Here is a 15,961-nt window from a genome sequence, read left to right as displayed (position 1 = left end):
TTTTAGAACAGCGGAGCAGAGCCGTGAGCTGCTCAGAGCTACGCTACAGAGGCTCATTATGGGATTTCTTGGTTTCCCTCATCAAACTCATCAAATACACAATCCAACAACTCCACAACGCTCTGGTGGACAAGTTGTGAGCTGCACATTCACCACGCTATGAGATAATAACACAACGTTACCACACAGAGTTGTTTTAGAGGGAAATACAGAGACTGTTGATGAAAAACTGTCCCTGAGGACAACGTGCATCAGTGGTTTTACATGAATTTCCCTCTAAAACAACTCTGTGTGGTAACGTTGTGTTATTATCTCATAGCGTGGTGAATGTGCAGCTCACAACTTGTCCACCAGAGCGTTGTGGAGTTGTTGGATTGTGTATTTGATGAGTTTGATGAGGGAAACCAAGAAATCCCATAATGAGCCTCCTTAGCGTAGCTCTGAGCAGCTCACGGCTCTGCTCCGCCGTTCTAAAAATAGCTTGCACCGACAATTAAAGGTAACAAACCTACTGCTATGACTATAGGGATTATGGCAATGGGCCAATTTGACAAAATGTTGAACTATCCCTTTAAATGTCACTCACTGAGCGGCTGATTGATTGATTGATGTGTTACACAGGATTTAAAAAATGGACGCCATGTTGTCCCGTTAAAAAGAGGATAGTGCTAAGATCTTTGACCTCTGAGTGCAGCAGCGTGGAAACGGGTTTATGCCACGTTGCCGGGGTGGTGGAGTTTCTCCTCCTCGGGTTGAACCGGCGCCGCGGCAACGCCGTTACTCGACTCCATCTTCCCGCCTTTCTTCAGAGGAAAACCACGGTTCTTAAAGAGGAAGCCGAAGTCAGCGAGGAAGGAGCCGCACGCCAGGAAACCAAACGCCTAGAGGGAGGGAGGGAGAGAGGGATGATACCGGTGAGAAGAAAGAAAAGAGAGACAGGGAACGAAGGAGGAGGAGGAGGAGGAAGAAAAGAGTAGGTATGGGAGGAAAGAAGGAGGAGAGAAAGTTGGAAGAGAGGAAGACAGGATTGAAGAAGGGAAGGAGTGAAGAAGAGAAGGAGATGAGAGAGTGAAGGAGTGAAAGAGATGAGAGAGTAAAGGAGTGAGAGATTGAATGAGTGAGAGTGAAGGAGTGAAGAAGAGAAGGAGAGAGTGAAGGAGTGAGAGTGAATGAGTGAGAGTGAAGGAGTGAAGAAGAGAAGGAGTGAGAGAGTGAAGGAGTGAGAGTGAAGAAGAGAAGGAGTGAGAGTGAAGGAGATGAGAGAGTGAAGGAGTGAAGGAGATGAGAGAGTGAAGGAGTGAAGGAGTGAAGGAGATGAGAGAGTGAAGGAGTGAAGGAGATGAGAGAGTGAAGGAGATGAGGGAGTGAAGGAGTGAGAGAGTGAAGGAGTGAGAGTGAAGAAGAGAAGGAGATGAGAGAGTGAAGAAGTGAAAGAGTGAAGGGGTGAAGGAGTGAAGGGGTGAAGGAATGAGAGGGTGAATGAGTGAAGGGGTGAGAGGGTGAAGGAGTGAGAGAGTAAAGGAGTGAAGGAGATGAGAGAGTGAAGAAGAGAAGGAGATGAGAGAGTGAAGGAGTGAGAGAGTGAAGGGGTGAATGAGTGAAGGAGTGAGAGAGTGAATGAGTGAAGGGGTGAGTCTCACCACTGCTCCTCTCTCCACCGTGGAGAGTGAAGGAGTGAGAGTGAAGGGGTGAAGGAGTGAAGGAGTGAAGGGGTGAGTCTCACCACTGCTCCTCTCTCCACCGTGGAGAGTGAAGGAGTGAGAGTGAAGGGGTGAAGGAGTGAAGGAGTGAAGGAGTGAGTCTCACCACTGCTCCTCTCTCCACCGTGGAGCCGCTGTTCTGAGCAGCGAAGACGATGGAGGAGATGAAGAAGAGGACGGCGATGACGAGGGTGTAGAAGAAGTCCTGAGGAGAGAAGAAGAGGAAATTTGAATTTTGGGTGAACTATCCCTTTAATGAACGTCAATCCCCTCTTTGACTCCAATGCTCGAGACCATGACGTAATTTTGACCGATTCCGATAAAAAATCAAAATGGTGACACCCCTAGCCAACACACATATTATTATTATATTATGGTGAGCTGAAACTGAGAACGTTTTAATTGAATTAAAAACGTAGCAGAAAACCTTGTGACCGTCTACAGTCGTTTTTATATTCTGTGTGATGTAAACAGGAGAACGTACGTAAAGTTTTCTTTAATTACAAAAAAATTGTTGTGTTTCTCACTGGTGAGTTTACTGACCTGAGCATAAAGAGTTCTATAGGTTTCATATTGCACTTAACTGTTCATGATAATAATGAACATTAAAAATCTAAACATTTGAAATGTTGTAAAGGTGTGTGTGGTCAGGTGTGTGTGGTGAGGTGTGTGTGAGGTGGGCGGAGCCTCTTCTCACCACGCTGTGCCAGCAGCTGATGCCGACCCGGCTGTGCAGGCCGGTGGAGAGGAGGATGAGGAGCAGCGCCGTGAAGAGGAAGGCTGTGCAGCTGACGAACTCAAAGAAGTAGAGGGCCGAGCAGCTGATGCAGCTGCTGACCACCTCCTCCATGATGAAGGCCACGAAGGACAGGAGCTGCAGGAGGAGAGAGGAGAGGAGGAGAGGAGGAGAGGAGGAGAGGAGATGTCAGGTTTATGAGGGAACATGTGATCTTCAAACAGATTGATTTAAACCGTTTAAAACTCGCCTAGTGAGTCATTTCTGCAGCGGTCTGAGTGAACGCAGCCTGTGAATGCAAGTGAATAAATGAGAACAACAGTTCTCTGGTTGAACTGCTGGGAGGATAAAAGTAACGACAACATGACTTTCTGTTGGTGTTGAGACTTATTAGTCATCACACCGAGCACTGGCCCCTACAGCTATGAATTAAGTAAGTTGTGAAAAACTGCTCAAAATTTTGCATTGAAGTCAATGGGACGGGCTGGGGGAAAAAAAGCAAAAAAGAGCAATCATTGGAGTTTTTCAAACATCTACTGCTCAGGCATACTTTCACCTAGAGACTCCATTTAAACTTTAAACAGTAGACACAAGTCTTGTGTAATGATGTAGGCTATTATTCCACGTTTTGGTAGGTCATATAGTTTTTGATCAATCCCTGATCAATGACCATGATCATTTTTGGAAAAATTATGAGATTATAATGGGTGTGTATTGCACGGAATGTTCGTGTCAGAGTGCGTGACATCATCGGTTAGAGTGGGAGAGAGCCCCCCAAAAATTCCAGATTTTTTCTCTTTCCACACTCCTCCTGGCCACAATTTACACTCTACACACATGATTTTTTCCAAATTTGTAGACAAACTTGTTCTGTCTCTCACCATCTGCTCAAAATATCAGAGAGACTTACAGAATTTGAATTATCAGCCTCTAAGTGCGGCCACGTCTGTCTCTGCTCCTCATTGACTCCAATACAAAGATTTTCTGAGAGAAGCAGAACGGACCCTGTTTTAAACTCACAAGTGTCTCCAAAATATTTACTGTAGAAACACCAAAATCACACCAAATCGTTCAGGAAGTCCTTACAGTGATGATGGTCTGTGTTTTGTTCTGATAGGAGTTACCGTTTTGTCACAGTAAGCCTTTTGCGAGACCAGCGCAGAGGCAGAAAATCGCTCTTTTTCTCCACGTTTCTGTCTGTCTCAGCCTGGGGGGCCCCTATCGTCATTGGCAACCACCTCAAGTTGCCGTGGTAACGTCTGATTCTCAGGCCAGAGCTCGTTAACTTCATAAACAATCCACCTGGTGCTCGTTAAAGTGTTTATAAACACAGGTAACCTAGTTGACCTTTTTTTAACTCTGTTCTTACTTCATGTTTCTGCTGCTCTTTAAACTCTAAAAGTTGTTGAAGCTCAGTGGAGCTTCAACACAAGAACGTTTGATGTGAAACAGTTTCTTTTTTAATAAAGTGGACGAATGAATTCAGAATCACAGAGTTCTGGTTTTGTTTTTTTTAATCGTGTTATGAAATAAGTATCGAGAATCGTTTAAATGTTCTGGTGTCGACTACTGAGACTCTGGAGTCATGACGAGAGAGACCAGTCCTCACTGTTATAGAGAGACCAACGTGTGTGTGTGTGTGTGTGTGTCTGTGTGTGTGTGTGGTGGCGTTTTAGGAAAGAGCTGCTGCCCACACACACACACACACACACACACACACACAGAGACACACCCAAGATGAACAGCAGCTCTGAGGGTCAGTGAAGGCATCACGGTGGTGAAAAGAACCAGTCTGGGCCGGTTACTGAGACCAGAACCACAGAGCTAAACACAGGGCTGATGTCAACACACACACACACACACACACACACACATACACACACTCTACACTTATATGTGTCAGGGTTTGATTCCAAGAAGAGGAGGAGGAGGAGGAAGAAGAGGAGGATGAAGAGGAGGAGGAGGAGCTGGTCCTGTCTCAGTTTCACAACAAAGGCGCTCTGAGGTGAAGACCCTGGAAGGCTTTTATTGTGAAAGTCCACTACAGATCCTCTTTTTGTGAATGACTCTGTGGTGGTTGGGGGTAGAGGAGGGTATAGGGTGTGTGTGGGTGTGTGTGTGTGTGTGTTTGTGTGTGTGTGTGTGTGTGTGTGTGCGTGTGTGTGTGGGGGTGTCGGGGCCCCGGGGCCGGATGCAGCCGGTGGCTCCTCGTTGCGACAGCAGCTCTGAGATCTGCTAACGACAGCGGACACACACTCACTCTCACACTCTCACTTCCTGCTGCTGCTTCCTGATGGACAGAGGTCACTCACACACACACACACACACTCACACACACACACACACAGAGGTCCTGCTGCAAACTCGCACTGCAAACATCACATGTGGATCCCTCCGCAGCAGAAACTAGTCCCTGACCCGGGCTACATTTGTTGTCTGATCTTCCTTCATGGGGACTGCACACAGCACATAGGTTACCCTCAGTCCCCCTTTCTAGCGTTTTGCTGGGAAGTATGACTGAAGGCACGTGGAAGTCTGTTCGTGTCGACACGCCCCCATGTGTTGATGACATAAGGACTTCTTTTTTTTTAAATTTAAATTAACCGATAGTATTAATCAGTCAAAGTTCTTGTTATCGGTTAACGGTTAATCATTTTATTTTAAGTATATTTTTTTGGCTTTTTCCATGCCTTTATTCGATAGGACAGTTGAAAGTGTGACAGGAAATGGGAGGCAGAGATGGGGGGAATGACATGCAGGACAGGGCCATCCGACGCGGGATTCGAACCGGGGCCGCCTGCAGTGAGGAGCCTCAACACATGGGGCGGGTGCTCTACCAACTGAGCTAAACACCGCCCTTAACGGTTAATGCATCCCTATTTCTAATCGTCTTGTTTCAGTTTTTGCTGAAGTAGGAAGGAAGGAAAAGGAAGGAAAACTGGTGTTTCTCTCTTTCACACTCCCTCTTGTCCTCGATCCGCATAGAAATTAATGTTACTGTATGAAAACAAGAACTAGTGAGGAAAAAAAAAAAAACAGATGCACGGACACCATGAAAATGAAACAGTGTAATAAGTCCTGTGACAGTGACCACAGCTGGACACGGTCGTCCAGGTCTGTCCTACGTGTTAATCACAGGCTACAGAAGTTCAGAGAAACATGTGGGAACGGGAATTAATATTATTGATGATGTACGACTCGCATTGCCAGGACAGATCTGATCTGTGTATTGGCACTTGTATCTGATTCACTTCCACATATGACGGAGCCTGAGTCTGATCTGGGCCTCTTGAACCTTGTAGTGTAAAGACAGAGTTAGAGAGCAACATGAGAGACAAGGTTCACACTGCTCTAGGGCTGGGTACCGAACTTCGGTTCTTTTGTGGCACCGACCGAAACGCTTCGAGTATCAAAACATGCCTCGTTTTTCGGTGCCAAGTTTCGGTACTCAGAGGTTAATCACGTGATCAAGATCTGATAATGCTGACGGTGATCAGCTGTAACATTACGTGGTTGGAGCATGCAGGGTGGACGTCCTCTTTTACCCGCACATGTCTTTTACGTCCTGTCCGGGGCGTCCGGGTTTGTTTTTGATTTTTTAATATAAATTCATGAAAACGTCCGGTTTTCATTGTTTTTCATGTGCTTAAATTGACTGGCGCTTTGCACAGAATGCTCCGGTATTTCGTTGCGTCTCTCTGTGCGGCTCCGCGACGCGCACATACAGATTATGATCTAGGCTATTTCATGTTATCAGTCCCTCCTGCCTCTTTCTGTCGCCTCTGTGCGGCTCTGCGACGCACACATACAGAGGGAGCAGATGTCGGAGCAGCGTTGCCTCTCCTCGCAATAAGCTGGAGCGCAAGTGTAGGCTAGCTGTACACAGGGGCGGACTGGACATCTCTGTGTTCTGGAGGATCACAACACGGCCGGCGGCCACCACGTCACAGTTCTTTTTTTTTTTTTTTTTTACATAGGCCTACCTGACATCAATGTTTAGGGGAGAGCAGGAACAGTTGTAACACTTTTTGCATTTTCCCTCAACAAATCAGAAACCCATAGCCTATTTAAAAAATATGTCAACTACAAAAATTATGTATGAAAGTGGGTTTAAGTAATATTTTCAGGTTGCAAAATTCATCTAAATATAGTGACTGCAATGATCTACCTGTTGACCCTTAGAAAAGCTGCTGGTTGAAATAGAAAAATACAGCTCAAGATTTGTACCGTAATGTGAAATGTAATTTTTATTTTTTTTAGAACTGCTATTATCAAATTGGTATCGAAAAAAGTATCGTTCAGGAACCGGTATCGAAGTGAAGGTATCGGTATCGGTACCGGTATTGAAAATGTTTGATTGATACCCAGCCCTACACTGCTCTACGTTATTTCTATCTCACCTCACTCTGTACGTCCACAGAGTGTAGGTGAACATGAAGACACACACCAGCTGATCCACCGTCGACTGAGTGAAATATCTGAGTAAGTCAGATCATTAATGACATGACCCACAGTGACACCTGACGCCCTCTGTGTTCTCTTCCAGTTGTACAGATGCTGACAGCTGTATTATATTCTGTGAAGATTTTGCACTAATGGTAGCCTAGTGATCACATGCATTGATATAGATAAGTAGAAAAGTTGTTCCTGTGTCTCTTGCTATGTTTTATTATTAATAATAATAGTTTTTTTGCTGTTGTGAATATCAGAATATATTGAATAAACGTGGAGCGTTTGAACTACTGCTCTCTTCTCATTGTCTTTAAGAACTGTCCAGTCTCCAGGTATTTATCTATTTCACAGTCACACTGGTTGAATTTTTGGCTAAAAAGCTACTGAATCGATTTCAAGGGTTAGGGTTAAGTTAGGGTTAAGTCACTGAATCGGATCAGATCATTCTGAATGAATCAAATCGGTGATCACGAATCCTGATTCGAATTTAATTGTTGTTAAAAAGAATTGTTACACCTCTACAGAATATCTACATGATATTTTATGCTCCAGATGTAAATGATGCATCAACTACGCAGCAGTTCAAACACATGAACGGAAGCTGAACTCACAGGACAGATGACTGATGACTCATCATGTGTTTCTCTACATGTCGGAGGCGACCGTACGTCTTTCCACATACGGGCTTCTTCTCCTTTAAATGTAGCAAGAGACATTGGAAACGCCGTACAAGCAAACCCTTAAAGTTTTGGACCAGAAACCGAACAGCTCACATCATTGCACCATCTTACACAAACATAAGCTTCTGAGCTGGGAGGATATCATAAAATATAGGAACATCTGTCTGGTCTTTAAAATCCTGCACGGTTTAGCTCCTCCACCATTGAACTCATTCATAAACCAACGCAATAACACTAGTCAGATCACTAGAAGCGCCACTCGTGGTGACTTAACAGTCCCATTCAGGAAAAGTACATTTGACCAGCTATCATTTTCTGTCAAAGCATTACAACACTGGAACTCACTTCCCACCCATATTAACTCATTGAGTGCCGCGCTCCTTTCCAAAGTTTTAGTCAAGTGTACCGGCAATTTAGACCATTTTTGACGATTTTTGTAGAGCCACAGTGTATTCTATATTATTGCCACCAACACATACTGTGGCTCAATTGAAAGGTTTAACTTAATGCTTCAAGTGGCCACAAACCGTTTGTTTCTACGTGCCTCCGTTCCTGAGAAAAGTCAAGCTACACATGGCTGGGTTTCACCAAAATCCCTCCTTTTTTTCTAGAAAAGGAGATAGAGCGTCTTTTATGAAAGGTGCTCTGTTTGTGTCTGTCGCTCTTCTGACACTTGCATTTCTGGATCAAAGGGCTCGTGTAAGATAAATATATACAACAATTGTTGTTCTATTCACAAAACCACCATCGGGGGCGGGGGGGGCGCCACTAAACAACAATAACACAGACGCACCGTGCCGTGTCACAGCTTCTCCCCGCGGAGCGTGAGGGTCTGTCGGCCACCGCGGCTCGGGAAGACCGGTCCCGCCGGTGGTCGCGGTCCTTCTGTGGTACGGGTCGGTGATGCCGGTCTGCTTTGGCCCAGAGACCATCAGATTTTACCGCGGGAGGACTTTGGGGAGGACACGGTGTTGCTCCAGCTGAAGACCGGGCGGGACAGTCGGCTGAGAGCTTCCTGGTTCAGCTCCGAGCAGCTGGAGCAGCGCGGGTGAGAGCAGAGCAGCTGCTGCATCCACATGCAGAACTCGTTTGCAGAAGCCCAGTTATGATAAAAAACTTCCAGATCATGAGCTGTCATGTGACTTTGATCGTCATATTTCAGTTCTCCTCGTCGTAGAGTCCCCAAATTTACATATAATGTGTATTAAAGTGTCTATTTTCATAATTTAAAAAAAAGCAAAAAACGTAAAATTACGTTTTTGGCACTCAACGCATGGGAACGAAAAACGAGAAATTACGTGGTTGGCACTCAATGAGTTAAAGAAATACATACATACTGCACTTTTACATCCAAACTAAAAACATGGCTCGCTCATAATTACACCTGTACCCACTAAGATATTGTGCTATTTGCACCATGATCATGCTGCCTGTCTGTGTTCTATCTGTCTACGTGATGTCTGCATGCAGCCCTGTCTGTCTGCATCCCAGAATGTGTAGTACAGGATGTGCTGATGTGATTACTGGTATATTGCATGTGCTGCTGTCTTTGCATGATTGTACTGATGCCGACCTGTTCTATCCCTAGTGATTCTTTTTAATCATTGTGTTGTAATATACTGTTGTTGTTGTTGTTGTTGTTGTTGTTTTTTAGGATGCCCATTGTCATCTGGCCGGGGACTACAGCAGAATATTAGCCATGCTGGCTAAAGCTAAAGCCCCTTTTACTGTCATTTGATGCATTGGGACTGTCCACGTACAATAAAACAATAAAAGTAAAGTAAAGTAAAGTAAAACGGGGGGTTTGTGCAAGACTGTCTAAACACTGGAACCATTAAAGGGATAGTTCAACATTTTCGGCAAATTGGCCCATTGCCATAATCCCTATAGTCATAGCAGTAGGTTCGTTACCTTTAATTGTCGGTGCAAGCTGTTTTTAGAACGGCGGAGCAGAGCCGTGAGCTGCTCAGAGCTACGCTACGGAGGCTCATTATGGGATTTCTTGGTTTCCCTCATCATCAAACTCATCAAATACACAATCCAACAACTCCACAACGCTCTGGTGGACAAGTTGTGACCTGCACATTCACCACGCTATGAGATAATAACACAACGTTACCACACAGAGTTGTTTTAGAGGGAAATACAGAGACTGCTTGATGAAAAACTGTCCCTGAAGGCAACGTGCATCAGTGGTTTTGCATGAATTTACCTCGACAATGAGGTAAAAAGTTAATTTTACACGCTGTAAGAATATTCTAGAGGGCTTTTCCTTTCATTATGAGTCATTTCTAATTCCAAGTGAAGTTATTATTTGTTGTTCCTACAGAATAAGCAGCAAAAGAGCTTTCATTCATACAAACAGAACCTCCTCATCCTCCTCATCATGTCACGGATGTGGTCGTCATGGTGACAGAGACCGAACCACAGCTACTCACTCACCACTTCCAGGATCTTGATGACGAAGCGGATCTTGTCCAGATGTTCGGACGGAACCTGGAACCAGGACGACTTCGGGTTCGGAGTCGTCGTCTCAGCGTAAACACCTGGAGAAGCCATGATGACGGAGCTGACACACACACACACACACACACACACAGGTCAGTGACTGTTTTGGCCACTCGGGGCCACCGTACACGTCACACAAACACAGCTTCAGTCTTTGATCAATGATAAACTCAATAACAGAGAGTCCTTTGAAAAAAGAAAGAAAGAAATAAACTGATCTGAGTTTAAGACGCTGATGTGTTCAGGGACAGTCCGGCATCTCAGCTCTCAGTTTGTTTGTTTGTTTGTTTTAACACTGTGTGTGTGTGTGTGAGGATCATGAATGAAAAGTAAATGTGAAGATGTTCTTTGCAAGTCGATTGATTAAAGGGACAACCAGGAGTTTCTATTTGGTTATAAAAAAGTCTCATATTAATGTGGATGAATCTCCGTTACCACTTGTTAATGGTCCATTTTAGATAAATCTATGGTTTTGTCTCTATTGTTATTTTGTTATTATTAGTGGTGGTGGAAATGCTGGGCGAGCCGACCAGCGTTTCCTTACTTTCGGTTTCGTGGCGAGTCATGAGAATAACGCCGCCGAATCTCTGTTTATGGTGGGAACTACGACGGTATGTGATCGTCTTCCAACCTCTGACTTTAATTCTTGATGAATGAAAACATGAGTCTGTCTTGCACCGGTCAAAGAATTTCACGGTGCGGAGGCTCATAAATGTAGTGTGGAAACACTTCACTTTTCCAAAACTCCTCGCTGTCCCTTTAACAGTGTACGTCCCTAAATGTTCTGCTTGATTTTAAAGGAATAGTTCACCAAGTAGTAGTTGTAGTAGTTTTTTATTCCTCAAAGTGCATCTGGAGACCCGGGAGGCCGGTTCCTAGTCCAACCAAAACTTTATATGAGAGTAATAGGGCCCGACACAAAAACCTCCATAAAACTACACAACAACCCTTTAATATTCCTCCACACTGCTCGTCCACTGCAATCCAAGTGTCCTGAAGGGAGATAGTCCACAATCCAGGACTGTTGAGGCTGTAAAAATGTCCTAAATGAGGTAGTTTCCAGTAAACTCTGGACTATCTCCCTTCAGGACACTTGGATTGCAGTGGACGAGCAGTGTGGAGGAATATTAAAGGGTTGTTGTGTAGTTTTATGGAGGTTTTTGTGTCGGGTCCTATAACTCTCATATAAAGTTTTGGTTGGACTAGGAACCGGCCTCCCAGGTCTCCAGATGACCTTTGAGGAATAAAAAACTACTCAGCATGAGGGGGAGGCACTGATGACTGGATTTCATTTTTGGTGAACTACTCCTTTAAGTCAGGGAGGGAACTGTGCTCCTGGTAAAAAAAAAAGGTAGTCTGGAGCCCAATGCTCTAATGCTGCAATAGAGGCGCCAATGAAAAAAAGGAAATGCAAAAAAAAAAAAAAGCTCTGCCTAGGAAAAGCAGAAATAAACTGGAAAATCACTAAAACTGGAGAAAAACAAAAAACACAGTAGTAGAAACAGAATAAACGCCAATCAGCTTCATTTCATTTCAATTGTGCTCTTTTTAAAAAAAAACACTGTACAAACTAATAATAATATTATAGATGAAAGTTAAGGGCAGTATAAAAGTGCAAAACTATAACATTAAGGGATTCATGAATCAAAAACAAAACAACATCAAATAATAGCACATGGATAAGGTGCTAAATATTTTATCAGGCATTTAAATTTAACAAAGAACGGAGCAGAGAACTAATAAAATAAAATAATATGAGAATAATAGCAGAAGACAGGCTTGATTTATTGGCTTATTTGCTTTATATCTCTTTTTTTTCATAATCAATTGTTATTCATAAGTTTCCAGAAGATGATGTTTAACTAATAGTTTGAATTTACAAGACATTAAACTTGTTATTAGTGAACGTAAACACACACTTCACCTGAACGCACCTCCTCTAAACCGACGTTATAGATCCTTTACACACACACACACACACACACACACACACACACACACACACACACACACACACACACACACACACACACACACACACACTAGTTTAATATTTACCTAGCCTACTATAAATGATTACGGACACCTTCTTATTATGTCCTGCTCTTATCTGTGCCGTTTAGTGTGTGTGTGTGTGTGTGTGTGTGTGTGTGGTGCGTTCAGGGACACGCTCCCAGGGAGTGAAAGTGAAAGTTAACGCAGGTAGAGTTCAACCAGGTGAACAGGTGTGTGACTCATTTACGACCTAATAACGAACTAAACCGAACAGAACCGAACTAAACCGAGAAGAACCGAAGGGAAACGAACGGAAACGAACCTCATTAACACATTTTGATGTTATAGTTTAATGTTTCAACCTACAACAACAACAACACCGAGGGGAAAACCCGGACGGTTAAAGGTGGAGCTGCGTGTGTGTGTGTGTGTCTGTGTGTGTGTGAAATGATTGTTCCTGCGTTGTTTAACTCAGTTTGAACGTAAAACAACTTTCTCTCGTTACTTTCTCTTATTTTTCTAACGCAGTCCGGTGTGTGACGTCACCGCCGTGGCCTCAGTCACCGACAACGGAGCCGCCGCCGCCGCCGCGCGACAGGAAGTCACAGTTTTCCCCCCCGTGATAAAAGGAGAAGATAGAAATGTCGGACTCACCTTTGTCTCTTCTCTTCTCTCTCTCCGCTTCACTCAGGTAAAAAGTTTCCCGCTGAAAGAAAAAAGAAAGAAAGAAAGTTCGTAGTCGCTTCGTTCCCCCCGCGCGCGCAGCTCCGCGAGCTCCAGACACAAACTTCAGACAAAACTTCAGACAAACTTCCGCATCCAGAGTTTTTTACAATGTGTCAAGTCAAAACAGGAAGTGATGCTATAGCCTACCACCACTTCCGCCAAGGACTTTCAAATTAAAATGCATGTAGGGTGGAGTGAGTACGTTTGAGGCACTTTTTCACTTTTCCATTTTTGAACAGATATTGCAAAAAAAACTATACACTGAAAATAAGTGATTTTTCATATGCTGTTTAATTTGTTTGTATACTAAGTTATTATTGAAGAATATCATTTATTACTTGTTTATTTTTTCCACAATCAGGTCATAAACATGAGGTGCATTTTTACCATGGTCCCGTCTCAACCAAACCCCATACGTGTACAGTTGAGACACCTATTGAAACCCATTGATGATGACTGAACATCAATTGTAAATGCAATAAACGTTTTAAAAAATGACAATTTGACAAGATATTTCAATATAAATGTATTCCTCTTCATCAAAAACAATGGAATATTACTGTATTATTAATATAAATATTATTATATAACATACAAATATAATATTAATAGTATATATTAATATAACACTGTTCAGGTATCACAAATATGAGTTTTTTTTTATTTTCTGGTCTTATTATGACTTATAACATGTTATCGTAGCTGCACAACTTAAAGCAGATATCAGCTTCACGGCCGTTTCGGCTAACGCTGCGTTCAAGGCAGGCTTTTGAAACCGTAAGTTACAGCTTCAAGTCACAACTACGACTTGGTAGCGTTCCAGGTAACCCGTAGCTCGTGTTTTTACCATCCTGTTGTCTGTGAAAGTTCCCTATAACGGCCACTCGTAACTTCCGACCCGTGAACTCGTACCAGATCGAACTGGTATGACTTCACAGGAAGGAAAAACACAAAGTACGAGTTTCTTTGAACGCACCATGAGTTAGCAGCCCCCGCCCTTGTCAGGCATCAATTGGTCCTCGTGCTACGTCACCACATTCACGCGCATCCCTTGGCTGCACACACAGCCCTTCATGCCGTTCTCTCTCCTCATTGGATAACACTTGTATCCCACAAGGAAAATTTTCTCCTCGGGTTACAGCAGAGCAGAGTGACGGAGAGACTCGTGTTTAGGCTGAAATACTTCATGTAAGTGATTGCTGACGGAAAATAGGACTATTTAGGACTTATATTAACAAAAACATTCCACTGATATCTGCTTTAACAGTGATGTGATGTAATAGAACTCTATCAGGGTACAGATGAGACATTGTGTCTCAACTGTACCCTGCTGACCACTTTGTGTATTTCTCTAGATTGTGCAGTGACCTAACATGTTGGGATAGCATGAAATATGTGAGTTTTTAGGGCACAAAATAACGTTTGCAATGATGTAAGTTATGTTTGATGGTCACAAAAGGATAATAAACTGTTCGTTGTGGAAGGGACATGGTAAAGTGAAATTCTTACCCTAGTAAAAAAGACTTTTGCTGATATCTTTGGACTGGAGATGCTAAAACTCTTCAAATTTCCCACAACCAAAGAGGATGCTAATATGCATTTGCTGAGTAAAAATGGCGGCTCAGCTTTGCAGCGCGGGCAAGATATTAAGGGTGTTTCAACTGTACACATGTCTCAACTATACTCACTCCACCCTACGTGTCCCTGTTGCCTCCGCTCGGTTTTCATTTTCATGTTAGAAAATGAAACTGATCTTATATGGAGGTAGATTTGTGTCTTTATTATTCAATCAAACAAGAGGTTGCTTCAATCAAAAAATATATTTTCAATAAAAAAAACCTTCACTTCAATAAAAAAAAAACCTTTAAATCAAAGATAAATAGTGTTTGAATGCAAAAATATACACACAAAAAAATGCATTGAACACTGTTTTTCTTTGATTGAAAATGTTTTCTTTGATAGAAGTGAAGGTTTTTTTTTTGTTTGAAGCAACTTTTTTGATTGAAGTAATGTTGTTTTGTGTTTGGGCCATATAATGGGTAGGAAATTTGTGTCTTTATAATTCAATCAAGAAAGAAGTTGCTTCAAACAAAAACAAAAATATTTTCGATAAAAAAAAAAAACTGCATTTGAACACTTTTTTTTGGATTGAAAAATTGTTTGGGCCATATTATATCTGATTGAATCATTTATATTTGAATTTGAATTGTTAACTTGAATGATTGCATCAATTTGAATCACATCATTTGAATTTGTACAATAGGCCTAATGTTTAATTTGAATCATTGTATTGATAAACTAAATCTGAACACCTGAATAGTAGGCTAGGCTATCATTTGAAATTGAATTTATTAGCTTAGACCTGAATTCCAAGAAACTTGAGACTGAATCTAAGATTATGACATTTAATTCAGTTTCTCTGAAACTACATTTGATCCTCACTGAACATTAAACTCTTCAATTTTCAAATTAAATTTTTTCATGCTTACCGGTATATTCATGTTTAGCAATTCTAATTCAAATATAAATGATTCAAATTCAGTTTCTAGTGGCTGCCCATAGAAAACTATTTTATTGATGATTATACCCTATTAAACAAATAACATTATGCTGTAATATGAACAATAATAATAATTTATAAAAATATTTTGTAGGTGAAAACTAATTTTATTAATGCATATAGCCAAGTAAACAAATAACACTATAGGCTACCTACTGTAATGAACAATAATAATAATTTAAAAGATTATTTCATAAGTGCCTTTCTACCTCTCAAGGACATTAAATGAAAATATTTTCTTATTTTTATGTTATGTTAAAAAACAAAGTGGGTGATTTTTCTCCTGTTTCACTCCTCAAATACAGAAAATCTTTGTGTTTCAAAACAAAACAATGTGAGGGAACAAAATATAGTAGTTCTGCCTTTCTTACCATAGTAGTGATGTAATTGTTCACTTGGACCACTAGAGGGAAGTGTCTCTCCACAGCAATCTAAACTCCTTCACGTCCACGTCCCGTTTGGCTTCATGCAACCCCCAAAAACACGATGCAAATGTGTTTCTAAAGTGTCTTATTGCACTTCATACATTATTTAATCTATAGATAATTATAGGAACAATGTGCTTTGATTCATAAATTAACTGAATGCCTCTCTAAAGGTCACA

The 15,961-nt window shown here is 42.1% G+C and overlaps 1 protein-coding gene across 2 annotated transcripts; it reads right to left on the bottom strand.

Moving 5' to 3' along the window:
• Window positions 1–440: 440 nt before the first annotated feature.
• On the bottom strand, window positions 441–12,880 carry cmtm6 (CKLF-like MARVEL transmembrane domain containing 6). Of its 2 annotated transcripts, none has more exons than XM_083989182.1 (5): window positions 12,726–12,880; window positions 10,011–10,137; window positions 2,398–2,574; window positions 1,807–1,905; window positions 441–881 (listed from the first exon to the last, which is right to left on the bottom strand). In XM_083989182.1, exons 2-5 carry the CDS (start codon window positions 10,125–10,127, stop codon window positions 711–713), a joined length of 564 nt encoding a protein of 187 aa, XP_083845308.1. In that variant the 5' UTR covers window positions 10,128–10,137; window positions 12,726–12,880; the 3' UTR covers window positions 441–710. The 2 variants fall into 2 exon arrangements, with proteins under 2 accessions (XP_083845308.1, XP_083845309.1); XM_083989183.1 differs by having other exon boundaries at window positions 10,011–10,139; window positions 12,729–12,880.
• Window positions 12,881–15,961: the final 3,081 nt, after the last annotated feature.

Source organism: Trachurus trachurus, assembly GCF_905171665.1.
Source record: "Trachurus trachurus genome assembly, chromosome: 16".
NCBI classification, from domain to species: domain Eukaryota; kingdom Metazoa; phylum Chordata; class Actinopteri; order Carangiformes; family Carangidae; genus Trachurus; species Trachurus trachurus.
This window is presented reverse-complemented; position numbering and strand designations above follow the sequence as displayed.